The sequence below is a fragment of the Thalassophryne amazonica genome, chromosome 16 (assembly GCF_902500255.1).
Source record: "Thalassophryne amazonica chromosome 16, fThaAma1.1, whole genome shotgun sequence".
NCBI classification, from domain to species: Eukaryota; Metazoa; Chordata; class Actinopteri; order Batrachoidiformes; family Batrachoididae; genus Thalassophryne; species Thalassophryne amazonica.
In genome coordinates this window covers 54,195,291-54,207,151 of record NC_047118.1, presented here as the reverse complement: position 1 = coordinate 54,207,151, position 11,861 = coordinate 54,195,291, and the positions used below count along the sequence as shown (strand labels likewise).

At 40.9% G+C, this 11,861-nt stretch overlaps 1 protein-coding gene and 1 long non-coding RNA gene across 4 annotated transcripts in view; one reads left to right on the top strand and one right to left on the bottom strand.

Moving 5' to 3' along the window:
- The first annotated feature begins 311 nt into the window (after positions 1-311).
- On the top strand, positions 312-7,965 carry LOC117527386. The gene is made up of 3 exons (XR_004565515.1): positions 312-323; positions 5,160-5,161; positions 7,879-7,965. It is a non-coding gene; the product is annotated as an uncharacterized LOC117527386 (long non-coding RNA).
- cant1a (calcium activated nucleotidase 1a) overlaps positions 7,911-11,861 on the bottom strand; it is a 25,374-nt gene continuing 21,423 nt past the window's right edge. For all 3 annotated transcript variants that reach the window (XM_034189702.1, XM_034189700.1, XM_034189701.1), the window contains exons 3-4: positions 8,813-9,016; positions 7,911-8,742 (exon numbers count right to left, since the gene is read on the bottom strand). In XM_034189702.1, coding sequence (XP_034045593.1) covers positions 8,372-8,742; positions 8,813-9,016 — 575 coding nt within the window. In that variant the 3' untranslated portion in view covers positions 7,911-8,371. The remainder of the gene's footprint in view (positions 8,743-8,812; positions 9,017-11,861) is intronic.

Genomic DNA, 11,861 nt, shown 5'->3' with positions numbered 1-11,861 from the left:
TTATGAGACGGTATTGCTTAAATTTTCATTGTTACGCAGATGATACCCAGCTTTATCTATCCATGAAGCCAGAGGACACACACCAATTAGCTAAACTGCAGGATTGTCTTACAGACATAAAGACATGGATGACCTCTAATTTCCTGCTTTTAAACTCAGATAAAACTGAAGTTATTGTACTTGGCCCCACAAATCTTAGAAACATGGTGTCTAACCAGATCCTTACTCTGATGGCATTACCCTGACCTCTAGTAATACTGTGAGAAATCTTGGAGTAATTTTTGATCAGGATATGTCATTCAAAGCGCATATTAAACAAATATGTAGGACTGCTTTTTTGCATTACGCAATATCTCTAAAATCAGAAAGGTCTTGTCTCAGAGTGATGCTGAAAAACTAATTCATGCATTTATTTCCTCTAGGCTGGACTATTGTAATTAATTATTATCAGGTTGTCCTAAAAGTTCCCTAAAAAGCCTTCAGTTAATTCAAAATGCTGCAGCTAGAGTACTGACGGGGACTAGAAGGAGAGAGCATATCTCACCCATATTGGCCTCTCTTCATTGGCTTCCTGTTAATTCTGAATAGAATTTAAAATTCTTCTTCTTACTTATAAGGTTTTGAATAATCAGGTCCCATCTTATCTTAGGGACCTCGTAGTACCTATCAACCCCAATAGAGCGCTTCGCTCTCAGACTGCAGGCTTACTTGTAGTTCCTAGGTTTGTAGAGTAGAATGGGAGGCAGAGCCTTCAGCTTTCAGGCTCCTCTCCTGTGGAACCAGCTCCCAATCAGATCAGGGAGACAGACACCCTCTCTACTTTTAAGATTAGGCTTAAAACTTTCCTTTTTGCTAAAGCTTATAGTTAGGGCTGGATCAGGTGACCCTGAACCATCCCTTAGTTATGCTGCTATAGACGTAGACTGCTGGGGGGTTCCCATGATGCACTGTTTCTTTCTCTTTTTGCTCTGTATGCATCACTCTGCATTTAATCATTAGTGATCGATCTCTGCTCCCCTCCACAGCATGTCTTTTTCCTGGTTCTCATCCCTCAGCCCCAACCAGTCCCAGCAGAAGACTGCCCCTCCCTGAGCCTGGTTCTGCTGGAGGTTTCTTCCTGTTAAAAGGGAGTTTTTCCTTCCCACTGTAGCCAAGTGCTTGCTCACAGGGGGTCGTTTTGACCGGTTGGGGTTTACATAATTATTGTATGGCCTTGCCTTACAATATAAAGCGCCTTGGGGCAACTGTTTGTTGTGATTTGGCGCTATATAAAAAAATTGATTGATTGATTGATATATATATATATATATATATATTTATTTTTTTTTTTAATTGCTGTCTTAATTTTTGTGTTGTCACATACCAGGCAGCTCACTGATTTGTTTCAACTTGACTAGTTTGATTTTCTATACATGTCTGCCCCCTGGTGGTCATTAAATGCAAGTAAAATGCACCTATTCCATAGTCTTTTCCAGTTTGCACAGATTTGGCTCCAGGGAACTGCAGTTGTCGACACACCACCTGGGCCTCGGCCAGGTCCCAGCCATCGCCACAAACTGTGCCCCACCTCCCGTTATTGTAGATCTCCACGCGGCCCTCGGCAGCACTCTCAGAGCCAGACAACCTTACCGATCCTTCATAGAACTGCACCTCTGTTTGCTTGCCAACAGTAGACACAGGCAGAGGTCACCCAAGGTCATGCAAGCGATCTGTGTCAAAACTTACTGATGACCTCCCAGAGGAGGACTTACTGAACAGGTTAAATTTTGCAGACTGTCCTCCAGAGACACAGAAGAGCAACAACACCCACCCTTTGTGTTCTCAAGCGTCAGCATTTCAAACTACTGATTTAACAGTCTGACAAGCAAAAGAGGAAAAGTTTACAAATGCACTAATTTCACTGATTAGTTATAATAAGTAATAATAATAATAATATAAATAATGACTTTATTCCAGACTCAAGAGTACATACCTACAGTAGTGTTTAGATAATAGTAGTGCTATGTGACTAAAAAGATTAATCCAGGTTTTGAGTATTTCTTATTGTTACATGGGAAACAAGTTACCAGTAGATTCAGTAGATTCTCACAAATCCAACAAGACCAAGTATTCATGATATGCACACTCTTAAGGCTATGAAATTGGGCTATAAGTAAAAAAAAAAGCAGAAAAGGGAGTGTTCACAATAATAGTAGTATCTGCTGTTGACACTACAAACTCAAAACTATTATGTTCAAACTGCTTTTTTAGCAATCATGTGAATCACTAAACTAGCATTTAGTTGTATAACAGTTTTTCATGATTTCTTCACATCTGCGAGGCATTAATTTTGTTGGTTTGGAACCAAGATTTTGCTCGTTTACTAGTGTGCTTGGGGTCATTGTATTGTTGAAACACCCATTTCAAGGGCATGTCCTCTTCAGCATAAGGCAGCATGACCTCTTCAAGTATTTTGACATATCCAAACTGATCCATGATACCTGGTATGTGATATATAGGCCCAACACCATAGTAGGAGAAACATGCCCATATCATGATGCTTGCACACCATGCTTCACTGTCTTCACTGTGAACTGTGGCTTGAATTCAGAGTTTGGGGGTCGTCTCACAAACTGTCTGCGGCCCTTGGACCCAAAAAGAACAATTTTACTCTCATCAGTCCACAAAATATTCCTCTATTTCTCTTTAGGCCAGTTGATGTGCTCTTTGGCAAATTCTAACCTCTTCTGCACATGTCTTTTGTTTAACAGAGGGACTTTGCAGGGGATTCTTGCAAGTAACTTAGCTTCACACAGACGTCTTCTAACTGTCACAGCACTTACAGGTAACTCCAGACTGTCTTTGATCATCCTGGAGCTGATCAATGGGTGAGCCTTTGCCATTCTGGTTATTCTTCTATCCATTTTGATGGTTGTTTTCTGTTTTCTTCCACACGTCTCTGTTTTTTTGTCCATTTGAAAGCATTGGAGATCATTGTAGATGAACAGCCTATAATTTTTTGCACCTGCGTATAAGTTTTCCCCTCTCCAATCAACTTTTTAATCAAACTACGCTGTTCTTCTGAACATTGTCTTGAACGTCCCATTTTCCTCAGGCTTTCAAAGAGAAAAGCATGGTGCTGGCTTCATCCTTAAATAGGGGACACCTGATTCACACCTGTTTGTTCCACAAAATTGACGAACTCACTGACTGTATGCCACACTACTATTATTGTGAACACCCCCTTTTCTACTTTTTTTACTAATAGCCCAATTTCATAGCCTTAAGAATGTGCATATCATGAATGCTGGATTTGTGAGAATCTACTGAATCTACTGGTACCTTGTTTCCCATGTAACAATAAGAAATATACTCAAAACCTGGATTAATCTTTTTAGTCACATAGCACTACTATTATTCTGAACACTACTATACATGATATGTACATGGGTCAATATGCGGGCAGTTACAAAATTGTACAGAAAAGTTTGTATGTAACATCCGTAACCAGTGGGCCCCAATCGTGGACCTATATTTAAGCTGGTGTCAAGAACAGCACATATGATTGGATTCACAGACTTGTCTAAGCGCTGCATGAACCGATATACCAAATTCATGATCACAGCCTGACAACAATGTATTTCCAAGATTGTGCAGAGTGTACTTGTACTCATATTTGGAAAATCCATTGAATAATTAAAGAATATTATGATAGGACATACAGTTTGTTTATAGATGATTTCTGGTTGTTCCACCAAAGCTGAGCTGTGTACATAGGAGAGCAGTATGAACAAAACAAGGTTCATTTCACATATTTACATATATGAAATTTGCGCAGGATCATATTCCCTTGAGCATATAGCTGCATGCATTGTCTGGCTATATCAATGTCATCACATAGGTCATTCAGGAAGAATTTCCTAGTTCAGTCTAGGGGTGTAACTATTGGTAATATTCGTCAGAGTAGATATCTCTTCAACTGTCAAAATAAAGCAACTGGATCATGATCTGCATCTGTCAAGTTATAACACACATTCATATCTCTGATAGCACTGTCACAGGCTTCTGTAGACACAACATGATCTAACAAGGATTCAGAACCCCAGGTGTCACTGACATAGATCTAACTGCCATTGGGTAACTGACTGATAAGATCAAATTTGTTTAATTCAAGACAGATCCAGAACATTCCTAAAACCAGTTTAGACCACACCTTGTTCTTCCAGCACGTGGTGGAGTTCGCCAGTGGCTAAAAAGAGAGGGGATGCGTCGAATTCCCCTTCCTACGATAATGCTATCTAATTCCCAGTCCTTACGGAGTAAAATCGATGAGCTACGAGCCAATGTGCACTTCTTGGAGGAATATAAAAACTCTTGCCTCATCGCGCTCACGGAAACGTGGCTAATGAACCAGTATGTAAACTCAGAGCTGGATTTAGCTGAGTTTGGACAGCCACTCAGACTCGATCGGGACTCCCAAGTGACCGGTAAGTCACTCGGGGGTGGAGTATGCCTGTACGTGAATCAAAATTGGTGCAAGACCGGAATTGTGAGGGAGTCTGTGTGCACGGAGAACATCGAACTCCTGTCAGTGTCTTTGCGCCCGTTCCACCTCCCTAGGGAATTCCCTCAGCTGTTTGTTACTGTTGTTTACATTCATCCAAAGGCGAATGCTGACGTAGCTGCGCGGATGATTACACGCACTGTGCGCAAATTCCAGGGTATCTCTCCAGATGCGCCTAATTTAATCATGGGAGATTTTAATAATTGTAACCCTAGTAAATCACTTCCAGGGTTTGAACAATATGTAACTTGCCCCACACGACGCACAAAATGCCTCGATATGTGTTTTGGGTTAATCAAAGGCGCATATAGATCCTTCCGCAGAGCACCACTAGGGTCGTCCGACCATAACGTCATTCATCTTGTGCCCTATTACCAACCTCTCTTTAAGAGAGTCAAAGCAGAGAGACGCACAGCGCCTGTGTGGAACGCAGATTCCATTCAGTGCCTCCAGGAGTGCCTGGACTGCACAGATTGGGATGTTTTTAAAGACAACTGCAAAGATCTTGATGAACTTACAGAAACAGTGTCTGCCTACATCTCGTTTTGTGAAAACATAACTATCCCTCGCAGATCATTTCGTTCCTTCTCAAACAACAAATTCTGGTTCTCTAAAGATGTTAGAGACTCAATAATACAGAGAAATAAATGCTTTGAAGGAGGGGATATGTCTATGTATCACATATTGCAGAAAGAGGTCAAAATAAATATTAAAAGAGCTAGAAATGACCATAAGAACAAAGTGCAAAGCCTTTTTACCTCAGGAAATCTTCGTTTATCTTGGAAGGGAATGAAATCTGTTAGGTATGGAATCAAAATCAAGCTCTGGTGTTCTGAGCACTAACCTGTTTCCTTCAGATGTGGTCTTTGCAAATTAATTGAATACTTTTTATAACTGATTTAATGTCCTGAATTTTAATCACAATTTGTGTGTCCTTCAGAATGATGAGCCCAGCAACATTAACTTACCCATTGATAGAGGTGTGGTCCTTAAGCACCTTAAAAGTGTTAAGGAAAGGACAAGTTCAGGGCCTGATGGTATTGGGGGAAGGGTACTAAAAAACTGTGCAGAGCAATTGGCTGATATATTCTGCCACATCTTTTCTTGTTCAGTGGAACTCCGCACAGTACCCTCCCTTTGGAAATCCTCAACAATTGTTCCAATACCAAAAAATAAGTCACCTAAAGAACTGAACAACTACAGGCCTATAGCACTAACATCTCTTGTTATGAAGACTTTTGAGAAAATTGTTAAAGAGGAGCTTTTAAGACAAACACAGGGAGTGTTAGACCCACTCCAGTTCGCATACAGATCTGGAAGGGGCGTGGATGATGCGATCTCCACTTTACTCAATCTGGCTTTGCAGCATCTTGAAGGTGCAAATACCTTTATTCGGATGTTGTTTATTGATTTCTCCTCTGCTTTTAACTGCATACAACCATATGTATTAGCAGAACGATTAAGAGACATGAATATTGATGTTGGCCTAATCTTATGGATTATTGACTTTTTACCAAACAGATCGCAGAGAGTCAGAGTTAATGAAACTCTCTCCAATGCTGTTGTATCATCCACTGGAGTCCCTCAGGGCTGCATTTTATCTCCTTTGTTGTTTGTTTTTTATACTAATCTCTGTCAAAGCCAACATGATAATCATCACATCATAAAATATGCAGATGATTCAGCCATCCTGTCCCTTTTGCACGGTGATGACTCCACAGACCATAGTTTGGTCTTGCTGGACTTTTTAGAGTGGTGCCATTCATCTTTTCTACATATAAATGTGGATAAAACCAAAGAAATGCACATTGATTTCAGGAAAACACCACCTGTTCTGAATCATATGTCCATTGATGGGAAGCCCATAGATATTGTTGAGAATTATAAGTATCTGGGCACCCAAATTGACAATAAATTATCCTTTGAATTGCAGGTTAATGCAGTGTGCAGTAAAGCTCATCAGAGAATGCACTTTCTGCGAAAACTTAGGAATTATAATGTAGATGGTGTCTTCTTGAAAATGTTCTACAGTTGCTTTGTGGAGTCTGTGTTAACCTTTTCCTTCCTGTGTTTGCTTAACCTATTGAACCTTAAGAATCGCAATCGTCTTTGTAATATTGTCAAGGAATGTGGTAAAATTATGGGAACTCAGTGCACGGACATTATGGAACTTTTTAAAACAAGGGTTGTGTCAAAAGCCAGGAAAATTATGGCCGATTCTGCACACCTTCTGCACCCACAATTTAAGTTTCTGCCCTCGGGCAGAACCAACAGACTAAAAAACTCTTTTATTCCCACAGCCATTGCTCTCCTAAATAACACCTAAGGACTTACTGTTGCACTTAAGTCTATACTGACTCGCACCTTATTTCTGGGCTCTTGTTTTATATATTTATTCTGCTGTGTTTTTATGGTTTTTTTTATGAATTTGTAGGATGTGGGTTTTATGAATGTCATTTTTACTGCTGACTGCACCTGAATTGCCCCATGGGGACTAAATAAACGATCAATCAATCAATCAGCACCTTCAAAACAAGGCAGGATACTTTTAGTTTGGGACAGATTTTGTGCTTTTAATCTGTTCTTTTCAAAGACAGACTTGTATAAAATGCAGGGGTGAACACAAAAAACTCCTTGGTTACAAATATTTATATCAAATGTTACATGAATAATTTGACAATTTTGGTATCTACAGTTGCAGAAACAACTTTTTTTTTCTTCAAAAATTGTAAAATTATTCATGTAACTTTTGATATTATAAATATTTGAAACCAAGGAGTTTTTTGTGTTCACCCTGTACTTTTGAAGGGTGATTTAAATGGCTTTTAAAAGCAGATCTTAGCAGTTCTTTTATTAAACAGCTCTAAACCATCGTAATCATGTTTAAACTGAACAGTAAATGGTCTAAATGTCACAAATGTTTTTGACTGAACAATTCTTTACATACCAACAAAAGTTAGAAAATTTTGGCAACAGCTTTTAATTAAATTCGAGACAATTAAACAATCATAAAATTATGAATACTAAATAACACTAATTACAGTGATATTTAAAAAATGCATTCTAAATTTGTTAACTAAACACTAAATGTCAGCATTTTTAGCAAAATTCTTTGAATAATTACAGGATGAAGTATCATGATAATTCCTTATGGCTATAAAGTCATTTTGATTGTTAACGTACCTCTATGCCTGCAGCAAATATCAAGAATCTCTTTTGACTGTCTGGATAAGAAGAATCAAGTTCATACTTGCAGGTTTCCTTAAGTTTCACTCTCACCCAGACCACAATAACAGGACATTACGTAACTGCTCCAGTGATTTTTTTTTAATGAGACATACATAAAAGAAATGTATAAACTCAGAAATTAGTCATCAATATTTTACTTCACCAGCAAAAACGTCACAGTGTGATTTAGCTTTTAAACAATCATTAAAATAATTTTATGTACATTAAAAACCTGATTTCTTCCCTTCCACTGTTTGCCAAGGAGCCACAAGATCAACCTTTGACCTCCTGTGAATGATTATGTGCATGAAAATTACTGCTTCATGAAGTAAAAGAGTATCTGATCAGTGTTTTTGTACATTCATTGTAATAAAGGCTACAGTACGTCAGAGAGCCACACGCGGCCTGAGGATGAGATGATCCACAACGACACGAGCTGCTACTTTGTTCTTTGAACACCCAAACAGAGACACATTTTAGAGTCTGGACCCATCGATGTAAGATGACATGGTTGTCCTTCATGTGCTACACATCACTGACGAGGAAGCAGCGAGCTCTTTGTAAACAAAACTGAAGCACATTCAGTAACCAGACACCATCCTATACGAACTCTAACCCCTCGTACTTCACGTCCCCGATCTTCGTTTCGGGTAAAAGGATGCGTCCATCCAGCGTAAAGGCTGTGATGTACGTGGCGATGTTTCCAGCATCTTCTTCTGACTTGAGTGCCAGGATGATCTGGTCGTCGGTGTTCGGGACGAACTTGAAGGAGGAGAAGCCGTGAGTGGGATTAAGTGGACCAACTCGGCTCACGGTGATGTCCTGAAAGTCGGAGGAGCAGCTGAGGACGAGGTTTGTGGCACGCCGTTCATCTGCTGCCTCCTCGTAGCGCTCCTTGCTGGCACGCCGAGGGAGGAAAAACCACCGCTGCAGGGTGTCACTCCATGCAGCGGACTCATGGATGAGATAACCTGAAAGATGAGAAAGGAAATGGGTTCACCTGCAGTCATCACAATCAAGGCTGTCAGTTGAGACTCTCACCTGGAGGTTCTATTCCTGCAGCAGATTTTAACAGTTTGTACTTGGGAACCCAGTTCTCGTGCCTCACATCCCCTTGAAAGCCCACCACTTTGACCCACTCTGGGTTGTTGTTGACAAACTCGCCTGTGATGGTGGTCCACTCCTTCCCGAGACCACCGACATATAGCTGCTCATCCTTCACAGCCATCCACTCTGCTTTGAACCCTAATGAAAGAGAAGTCCACAAGTTGGAAATGGAACACTTCCCACTCAGCGCACAAAGATTTAAATACAATTATCTGCTTGTCATCTACTGCAATAGAGATAAAACCCATGATGAATATGACCTCAAAGTGACGATTTCCCTCTTTAATTTGAGGGTTTTCACAAGCTGCAATGATTACTCGATTGTTCAACTACTAACTTAATAAAGCTGGAAATTGAAGAAGTGATGATGAATATCATCAGTGCATATGCCCCACAGGTAGGTTGCGAAACAAAGGAGAAAGATTTCTGGAGTGAGTTAGATGAGGTGATGAGTGTGCCCAAGCATGAAAGAGATGGTTGTGGTGAATATCTAATTTAAGAAAAGGGAGGAGCACAGGGTGACATAAGAGTGGAGGAAGGTGCACACAGGTAGACTACATTCTTTGTAGGAGATGCAAGTTAAAAGAAATAGGACACTGCAAGGTGGTGGTAGGAGAGAATGCAGCAAGGTGGCATAGGATGGTGGTTTGTAAAATTTGTACCGATTTTCCAGGCAAAAGGACAGAGCTGGAAAGGATGTGCAGCAGGTTAGGGTTAGTAAAAGATGCAGATGGTAATGCACTGACAAACCAGGAGAGTGTGTTTAAAAGATGGAGGGAATATTTTAAGGAGCAGATGAATTAAGAAAATAAGAGAGAAAATGCTGGAAGATGTGGAGAGAGCAAATCAGGAAGTGCAAGAGATTAGTAAGGATGAAATGGGGGCAGCTATGAAGAGGATGAAGAGTGGAAAGGCAGCTGGTCCAGATGACATTCCAGTTGGAGGCATGGAAATGTCTTGGAGAGATGGCAGTGGAGTTTCTAACTAGATTGTTGAATAAAATCTTGGAAAGTGAGAGGATGTGTGAGGAGTGGAGGCGAAGTGTGCTGGTTCCTATTTTTAAAGAATAAGGGTGATGTGCAGAGCTGCAGTAACTACAGAGGCATACAGGTGATCAGCCACAGCATGAAGTTTTGCAAAAGAGTAGTCAAAGCTAGGCTTAGAAAACAGGTGATCTGTCAGCAGCAATATGGTTTCATGCAGAGAAAGAGTGCAACAAATGCAATGTTTGCTCTGAGAGTACTGCTGGAGGAGTATAGAGAAGGCCAGAAGGAGTTACATTGTATGTTTGTGGATTTAGAGAAAGCTTATGATAGAGTGCCAAGAGAAGAGTTGTGGTATTGTACATAGGAAGTCTAGAGTGACAGAAAAGTATGTGAGTGCAGTGTGCAAGGACAGTGTGACAGGGGTGAGATGTGCAGTAGGAATGACAGATTCATTCAGACAGGAGTCTCCATGGACTATGATGTTTGCAGATGATACTGTGATCTGTAGTGAGAGTAGAGAGCAGGTTGAGACTCGCCTGGAGATGTGGAGATATGCTCTGGAGAGAAGGGGAATGAAAGTCAGTACGAGCAAAACTGAATACATGTGTGTAAATGAGAGGGAGTCCAGCAGAATAATGCGGTTACAAGAGGTAGAGGTGGTGAAAGTTGATGAGTTTAAATACTTGGGGTGAACTGTCCAAAGCGATGGAGAGTGTAGTAGAGAGGTGAAGAAAAGAGTGCAGCCAGGGTGGAGAAAGATGGCAGGAGTGATTTGTGACCAAACATTATCTGCAAGAGTGAAGGGGAAAATCTACAAGACAGTACTGAGACCAGCTATGGCTTAAAGATGGTGGCAGTAACAAAAAGAGCTGAACATGTTGCAGTTCTCTTTGGGAGTACAAGGATGGACAGGATTAGGAATATACATAGAGGGACAGCTCAGGTGCGACGGTCTGGAGACAAAGTCAGAGAGGCGATATTGAGATGGTTTGGACATGTGCAAAGAAGGGACCCAGGGTATACAGGAAGAAGGATGCTGAGGTTGGAGCCACCAGGCAGGAGGTTTATGGATGTGGTGAGGAAGGACATGCAGGTGGTTGGTGTGACAGAGGAAGATACAGAGGAAACGGTGAGATGGAAATGACTGATCTGCTGTGACGACCCCTAATGGGAGCAGCTGAAAGAAGACAATGATGATTAAACAAATCAACACTTATTGTGATAATGAATTAAACATTTTGAGTCATTTAAAAAAAAAAAAATCAAAATCCTCTGATTTCAGTTTAAATGTTAATACACGCTGGTGTATTTTGCTAGTTTCTGGACTTTTATCTGGAAGTAAACAATATGAGGTCTACGTATTAGAAAAGTATCCGACCTTATTATTTTTTTCAAAAACCATATGGATTTGAATCACGTGTGATTACATCAGTCATTCTTGAACCCTCGTGGGCATGCGAGTTTTTTCACGCCTGTCGGTTACGTCATTCGCCTCTGGGCAGTCTGAGTGAGGAGTCGCCCACCCTCTCGTCGATTTTTTCATTGTTTAGGAATGGCTCAGAGACTGCTGCTTTGTTTGATCAAATTTTTTTCAAAACTGTAAGGCACAACTGAGTGGACACCATTTGATAAATTCAGCTGGTTTTCGGTAAAAATTTTAATGGCTGATGAGAGATTTTGGTCTGGTAGTGTCACTTTAAGGATGGCCCACGGCGCCTGACGGCGATCTGCGCTTCGAGGCGGCAGCGTCTCGCCGTTTCAAGTTGAAAACTTCCACATTTCAGGCTCTGTTGACCCAGTAAGTCGTCAGAGAACAGAGAACTTTCAGAAGTCGTCGGCATGAGGAGTTTATTCGGACATTCCATTGTTAACGGACATTTTGTAATGAAAGAACGTGCGTGCAGAGTCGCATGTTGGGCTGGACCCGACTGTGGGGGGTCGCGACAGGAAAAACACCTCCGTTGGAAACCTTAACGGGTAAGTTGGAACATGCCCAA